At 39.1% G+C, this 8334-nt stretch overlaps 1 protein-coding gene across 3 annotated transcripts; it reads right to left on the bottom strand.

Annotated features, from left to right (window-relative positions):
• Window positions 1–381: 381 nt before the first annotated feature.
• srsf5a (serine and arginine rich splicing factor 5a) lies at window positions 382–7933 on the bottom strand. Of its 3 annotated transcripts, none has more exons than XM_031309884.2 (8): window positions 7664–7933; window positions 5901–6035; window positions 5739–5809; window positions 4600–4749; window positions 3865–3943; window positions 2311–2384; window positions 2124–2228; window positions 382–1678 (listed from the first exon to the last, which is right to left on the bottom strand). In XM_031309884.2, the coding sequence occupies exons 1-8, from the start codon at window positions 7820–7822 to the stop codon at window positions 1348–1350; spliced, it is 1104 nt and encodes a 367-aa protein (XP_031165744.1). In that variant the 5' UTR covers window positions 7823–7933; the 3' UTR covers window positions 382–1347. The 3 variants fall into 3 exon arrangements, with proteins under 3 accessions (XP_031165744.1, XP_031165746.1, XP_031165745.1); XM_031309886.2 differs by having other exon boundaries at window positions 3865–3934; XM_031309885.2 differs by having other exon boundaries at window positions 5901–6032; window positions 7664–7929.
• Window positions 7934–8334: the final 401 nt, after the last annotated feature.

Genomic DNA, 8334 nt, shown 5'->3' with positions numbered 1-8334 from the left:
TTCAACATTAGTGTACTTCAAGTTGTTTTATCTAACATGTTGGTGAATAAATAATTCTGTGCGCTGTGATGGGTGTGTAGTTGGTGTTTGTCATTTAACTTTTTATATCTGTTAATATCCACTAAATATTTATACCCCATCAGCCTTTAAATTTAATAAAGAGAATATTCTGTAAACCACAGGCATCTTCATTTTTATATTAGAAATAACTAAAATAAAATCTTGTTAAATATCTTTTAAAAAAAAAAAAAAAAAAGACTTATTCATATTATTAAAGAAAACTGACAGTATAGAAATCAAGTTTTATTTGGGTTTGCATTTGGAGTTCAACTTTTGTGCAGTAATAATCACAGGACAGAATCAACACTGGCTGACAGATTGAACAGTTTGTGAAAGCTTTATTCAGTTGAACTGCAGAGACTTAAATACGTACGAGTCTCTAGACCCACATTCACAAAATGTATGTTAAAAAAAGTCTGTTCTTTCTGGACATTACTAAAAAATTAAATGACAATATGCAGTGAGTGTTTTATTAGTATCAAATTAATTAAGTTATTTAGAGACATTGCTTCCTGCTGAAACTGACACTCATGTTCAGACCCACAAAAACCTACAGGCCGAGGCTGGAGATAAAGTAAATTAGAAAAGCAAAGAAGATACATTACCAACACGAGACCCTGATACAGCAGTGTTGAACGAAATTAATGCTAGATTCCAACATCATTACACAAGAAAGATGAAATAAACCACCAACTGAGATGTTTGCATTTTTATGTTCACACATCAGGGCGGTGAATGCAACCTGGTAGATCATCAGAAGCAGAGTCACAGTTTCATGGCAATGCCAGGAGCTCACGTTACAAACAAAAACCTACCTATAAACATTTTGGGGAATGAATGCCATTCCCACCGAACCTTGAACTGCTGTGAACACTCGGACAAAGCACAGGGGAGTGGATGGAATCATAACATGGCAGACAGCTAGGACAGGCTGCAGGATTGAGTATCATCACTAATCAAAATTGTATCCGTCACTCAGTATTTCATCAAAATATAAAGGGGATTTTAAAAGAGGGAAATCATTAAGTAATAGGAACATCAAAGTATTTTTCCTGTGGAAGCACATCCAAACTAACAAAAACAAAGAAATCAAAGCCAATGTGGTCACATTAATGACTGAAGAGGTTATTTAAAAAAAAAAAAAAAAGCCATGTAAAAAGGTGATTTCCTCCCCTGCAACAAAAAGAAACAGAAAAAAAATAAAAATAAAAAATAAATCACATGCCACCTTACAGGCCTGTGGTGAGCAACTATCAGTCTATTTTATGGCCGACAGGTGTACCAATCTCAGTGTTTGCTGTCTGCAGAGGCGGAGCGGGAACGTGAACGAGAGCGGGAACGAGAGCGAGACCGGGAGCGGGACTGTTTGTTCTGAGCAGGAGCAGGTGAACGGGAGCGAGACCTGGAGCGGGACTTGGAGCGAGACTTGGAGCGAGACTTGGAGCGAGATTTGGAGCGAGATTTGGACCTGGAGGGGGATCTGCCTGCGGCCCTGCCCCCTCCTGATGTCTTCTTCTCGGGGGTGCGACTTACAGACCTGGATCGGCTCCTGGACCGGTTGCGACTTCTGGAACGACTCCTTGAGCGGGAGTAGCTGCGGGAGCGGCTCTTGCTGTGACTGTTGGAAGAGAGAAGTAATTTATTTTTATTTTTTTTAATATATATATATATATATATATATATATATATAAAAAACATGGCAAACTTCAAACTGCACTGGGCAGGGTCTTTATGTAAACAGAGTCTGGGATTGACACATCTGCACAGTTGTCCCAAATCATGTCTTGTTTGATCACTGGTGGGAAAAACTCAGTACACAATAAGCAATTAAAGAATGTAAGCTATAGAGCAAACAAGTTGAACATTGGGCAAAGTTACAATAGATGTATATTTCTAAATAAATCTTTAAAATATTCCCCAAAATTTGATGAATGGTCCGTTAACTGATGTTACAGGTTTCTACATAATTACATACTTTTTCACCTGCTACTATTGGGGGCCACAGAAGAGCAAGCACAGCTTTAACACAAGTCTTCAAGAAAAATTGTGAGAAAATAACTCACCTTCTGCTGTCCTCAAAGATCTTAATCTTGCGTCCATTCAGCTCTGACCCATCAAGCTTGGAGATGGCATTCTTCATGTCACTGCGGGATGCAAACTCAACCACTCTGTATAAAAGCAGAAACTTTGATTAGGACCAAATCTGAAGACGAACACCATTGGAGTTTGACTAACTGAAGAGAAACTCACCCTTCATTTTTGTTGGGCCTGTGGGCGTCCACAAAGGTAACTTCACCTGCTTTTCTCATTAGGTCTTTCAGGTCCTGTTTCAAAGCATAATGTAGGATTAGTGACATAGAACAAAAAAATGGGGTGCCAGTGAGAGCCTTTTAAGACCTGGGGGGAGAGAAATGAGCAGGCAGCAAGAAACCAGCACACACTGAAACTTGGGTTATCTAATGCTGACTTTTGTCACTCTGTGATAATCTCCCATTTCAGTGGAGGGCATGTAAACAAAAGAGCCACTGAAAATGCTTTGTGTGGACAAGTGTTGCCTTTACTGAAACAGTTTTAAAGCCCCATTAATTGGCTCCATGATTTTGCATCAGCAAAGAAAACATACTCAACTCCATAGATTGACGCCTGACAGGTTAACACAGCAGTAAGGGCTTTAATGTATTCAAGTCTAAAACTTGATGCATTGTTGCGTTAATATTGGATTTTGTGTCTGAGTATGTGAGATGAACCTGTGTATTTATTGGTGGTAGGAGGACAGTAGTACTCTGGGTAAGTGGACAAAGTTTTGGTTTATATGACCTACAAGATGATTTGGCTTAAAAGTCCTAGTGTTTACATTGTAAAACTGCCTCCTTCCCATTTGAGAGAGACTGTAAATCTACACCCCTTTACCACCCGACCCTAAACAAACCCAATCACATGAGTTTTATGCTACTTACCGCTCCATACCCAGGAAGATATAAGCATAGAGCCACTTGTCCAAATAGCAAATGGGAACCAATGCAGTGTTAAGCCCTTGAGAAACGACCTCGGCCTTGACTCAGCATCCGGCCTCCACAAGTAAGGAACCACCAGAGAGCAAGTAGGGGGAGGGGTGTGCGCCCGACTCAACACCCCCCCAGCTCCATCAGCAACAGAAAAAGACCCAAACGGGAGAGTGTAGGGACCGTGGATTTGAGGGGGGTTACAGCAGTCGGGGGTGCCTGCCCACAGAACCTCCAGACTGTGGCTACGGACCTCCTAAGGCTACCGTATCCTGCGCTAGACCACTTTCACCCGCTACGGGGCCCAGCCAAGACTTTAGACCGGCGGCAACTGCGTGTAAGGAGAGGCACCAAATGGACACTATTCAGAAAAACAACCAGGAGAGGGCGCTACACACTTCTGACACCTCCATGGAGGGGTGCATACACCTCTGATATAAAAAGGAAACCATATCAGAGAAGCTGTTTTTAAAAAAAAAAACAGTTAAATGTTTTTGGTGAGAATGCTTATCTGCAGCTGTAACATGATGTCTGCAAAATAAAGTAGGTAGAGAAAGTAAAAACACTGGGGGCTTTCTATTGTAATTGGCCGATTAACTTTTAGTTTTTTTGTAATCTGACTAGAGACAAATTGACCCAGCTTGATCGAATGAATGCTGCTTCATTTAAAAAAAAAAAAAAAAAACAAATAAAAAAAAAAAACATGTACTTACAGGGATATAGAATTTTTTTTTTTTTCTTATAAAAAAAAAAAAAAGAGTTTGTCAGATAAGATGAATAAGAAAGTTTAGTAATCTCTTACCTGCCAGCTGATTCGTGAAGAAAGGTTCTCCACTATAAGCCTGTGGTCCGTCCGTACAGGAGGGCCATACCTGTCCAGTCAACACAAACCAAAAAGAAGACTTTAATACAACATTTTCAGAGCTGTGTCAATATTTGATTCAGAGGAGGAACAACCGATTCCCATAAATCAAGATGATTTTTATCTTGATTACGTCATACACCTTTTTGTAGGTGCATTTCCTGCCACATTAATGAGCATAAGTCCTTCTTACGTTCTAACTCATTTTTACTAGTTGTGTACTTGGACAAAACACACTGACCTAGCAGTCACAGTTCACTGCACTGTGACTTTGGCACAACTAGATAAAATAAAAGAAGATACACATCTTCACTTTACAAATCAGCATGACTGATCAGAACCATAAGATGAGTCTATTCATATGGGCAACAGAAGATGAACTTTGTGACATTTAATACATTCGATTACTAAGAAATATATAATGGCCAATACAAGCCTGCTACTTTATTTGACTGGACATATGATAAAGCAACAACTAAACAATGTTTTCTCATGACAGTTCTATACCAAGATTTCACATGATGTGAAAATATTTTAGAGACTGAAATATTCACAAAAGGGGAAGAAATCTGTAATACTGGTTTTACTGTACTGGAAATTTGACAAAAAGTCACAAGTGGAAGTCAGTTACTAGTTAGTTAAGGTTTGAGAAAACTCATTTTAGGGCAAATATACCTGGATCCACTGCTGCGAGATTGGCGATAGCCACCGCCACCGCCACCACTGCCGCCTCCGCCGCCACCAAAGCCTCCGCCACTGGAACGTCCCATTCCTCCAGGGCCGCCACCTCTTCCTCTTCTGGAGCGAGCGTGCTCAATAGTGACCCTGAAAAGAAGAGCGAGAATTCCTTTGGATAACACAATCAGATGAATAACAAACTAAATGGTCCCAATATGTCTATGAAGGAGGAAATGTAGGTTGCCAGGTAGGTCCATGATATACATACACAGCGATGTAGTTATTAATTCTGTGCGGGCTGACGACAGATAACAAAATGCATCAACAGACTCCTGCTTTACAGGTAACAGAATGTCTGTAGTGATGTCATCTCGAGACTCAATGCTGAAACTTAAGCATCCGACGGCACACATGCTGGTGATTTTACTGTAAAACGAGCAGTTGTAAGCCCTGCATTTAAGTAAATCTATCTGGATAAAATAGGTCAAACTAAGTCAGTAGACCCAACGATTCAGTCACTGATTCAATGTGCAACGTTTTGTTGCAGAGAAATTACTGCAACAGAATATGGTGCATCAAGGAAACTGCAGTATACTAGTACCTCTAGGGGTACTTAGGAGTACTGCAGGGGGTACCTGAGATTATATTATGCATAATTCCTAAAATAATTATGAGTTTAGTTATGGATTCTAAACATTTGAAATGTAAGCTAGCATGCAAGTGTTTTTCAGTTACATGGTTGTTGTTTAGCCTGAACAGGCACAGCGCTGTATTGTACCTTCTTATATAGGTTTTTTTCTACCAAAAATATTTTGCGCTGTTTGGAGGTACTTGGCTTACTTACTAGGGTACATTATTATTATTTTTTTTTTAGATGTGTAAGAACCACTGGTATGACTAAATGCTGTCCTCCCAAATGAAGAAGTGAGTCATGGTGCGAGTAGACAAGGCTTGCATGCTCCTCAAAAAAAAAAAGTTAAAAAGGAGCTACAAACATAGTATAAACCCAAAGTATTACAGTGATTGAAATCAGATGCTGTACTTCATTTTGGTTACAGACCCACCATTTAGTCTGTGTGAACATGCCAAGAGTAAGTGGTCCAGAACAAAGAAGCCACGTAAGATTCGATTTTTACCTTTCACTGCACAATTCTTTGCCGTTCAACTCGTACACAGCATCATCTGCATCTCTGTGGTCATCAAACTCCTGAGAAGAGTTGAAACAAAAAAAAGGTTATTTAAAACACAAAAACAGGATCAGAACTCGTAATTCACACAAAGTGGTCAGGCACACTCACCACAAAGCCAAATCCATTCTTCAAGTTGATTTCCCGAATCCGTCCATATCCCTTGAAAAACTTCTCCACATCTCTCTCTCTGGCGTGCGGGCTCAAGCGGCCGATGAAGACACGACAACCACTCATTGTTATCTGCTGAGAAGGGAAAACAAGACCGGGTAAACATTAAACCTGAGTAGTAGGAAAAGTAGAGTAAAAATAGTTTAATATTTGAAGCTCAGTACGACAGTATAGATGATTTCCCTTATCCAAAAGTTAATTACAGATATTTCGCAGTATGTACAAGTTCAAGGTTAATTAGTAACCGATCTTTTAGTGATGACAAATACAGACAAGATCCTGTGTTCAAGACTTCTGAAGTTGTGTAATTCATTAAACAAAAGGTCCAAATTGTGTAACATTAAGCCAGGACTAGATTGAAAAACGACTCTAGTGAAACTGAGCAAACCTGAACAAGATCAACAAGACACATAAGCCTGATCTGGCCAAACCAGTTTCACTATAGTAGTTTACTTTCAAAATGTCCCCATGATCTCACAAAACTGAAACTAATCATCCCTAAAATGCATACTCCTCTCCGTTATTAGGTTAAGTTGCACCTGGCTAAACTTAAAGCAATGTAATAAAAAACGCCCTATAAACAGTTTATAACTTCATGGTTATTTTTTTTTATTTCATGGACCGGTTTTTAAAGGAGTTAAATTTAACATCTATGTTCATTTTGAAGGTTGTACCGTGATCTCAGGCAAACCGTCTTACATTACACTCAGATATTTCTAATATTGTGTTATCACACCAAGCTTATTTTTTTTAACCTAAAAACGTGGTGAAAATTGTATTAATGGCTGTTGGCAGTCTTTCCTGATTTATGGAGTGATATGAAAGACGTCCAAAACTCCCTGTGTAAAATTTGAATCTAATATTTCAACAAAATGAACCTGACTTTATCCGACAGTCAGATTTCTGTTCTGGACATGTAACATTATGCAAATTAGCACATTTTTTTAAGATAATGCATCGTTTGCAAAATTTAAACATAACATTTCAGAAAACTTAATATAAAAAAAGTCTCAATCTTAGTAATCAACTGGAAAGCCGTGTGGTGATATGTATTAGTTAAAATCCCTATTCACCTTAACGTTAACTAGTGTCTTAAAACATCTCAGTAGCACGCAATCCAATTCAACAGCACCACAGCTTGCAAAAAAAGACCATTAAGTTAATTCTACACTTTAAGACTAACGTTAACTTAGTCCATCAACTAGTATTTTTATACATCTAGCTAACGTTAGCCAATTAAAATGACAATTCTTAGGAACTGAGTTATCTCGGTTGAAACAATCATATAGGCCCTACTTTAGCCTGCAAGTCCTTTACTACGAGGATTCACGGTGATACCGTCATAGATGGTAATACCGTTGCTAAGTTAGCTAACGTTCAACTGCCTCAATCGCACCTTAAATTAATGTGTCACTGAAAATATAAATTAAAAGTTGAAAGATTAAAAAATACCATCCGTATATAGCCGTCTAATATTAAGCTAAAGCAGACTTTTCTTTACTCCGCTTAAAAAGAAATAATTTCGCTTATTTCTCGGTGCGTCCATAAGGGTGGTTAGCTCGCCTCGAGGTCGACTACAGTTAGCTTAACGTTAGCTACAAGACGTTAGCTACAAAGACTTCTCTGTTCAGAACATACGAACTCCACGGTTAGCTATTTTAAAACATATACAGTTAAGACAGTTTGTTAAATTACATTCTCACCGATTCTTTTCTTCTCCGTCTCCGGTTGTGATGTTTACGTCGTTGGTATGCTGCAACTTCAACTGAGCCGTCTAAGTGATACTCAACTATAACAAAATGGCGAGTGAGTCCAGAGAGCAGGGGGCAGGAAGCGAATATTTTCCAGGGAGGGGAAGGCATGTCCCGCCCTACTTTGCCTTACTCTGCCTCTGATTGGCTTACCCGTAAATTCTTACCCTAACCCTAACCAATCCTACTCCTTTTGCCTAAACCTAACCAACCCAACAAGAGCAGGTGACGAGCCAATCAGAGGGAGAGTAGGGCGGGTCATGCCTTCCCCGTGCATTTGCAATCCTGTGGCGAATAGGAAATGCGCTGCTGCCTTCACATTGCCAAATATTCTGGGGTTGGTCCTTATTTTTACAGTCTATGGGTTGGTGACATTATTATACATTCATGGTTGGCCATTAACCGTTAATATAATACATCTATGTCATTAACTGCCGCGGTTCTTAGTCTTCTTTAGTTTTATTTGCGGGCTATAAACCAACTTTTAAGAGACATGCCGCCACCTACTGTACCGGAGTGTGTAACATTACGACTTTAAACAACCAACATTAATACATTAAAAACAACAACTTTATAAAGAAGTTATATTCTGCATATTAAACCTGTTTTATTTAAATAAAACC

Source organism: Sander lucioperca, chromosome 18 (genome assembly GCF_008315115.2).
Source record: "Sander lucioperca isolate FBNREF2018 chromosome 18, SLUC_FBN_1.2, whole genome shotgun sequence".
NCBI classification, from domain to species: Eukaryota; Metazoa; Chordata; class Actinopteri; order Perciformes; family Percidae; genus Sander; species Sander lucioperca.
This window is presented reverse-complemented; position numbering and strand designations above follow the sequence as displayed.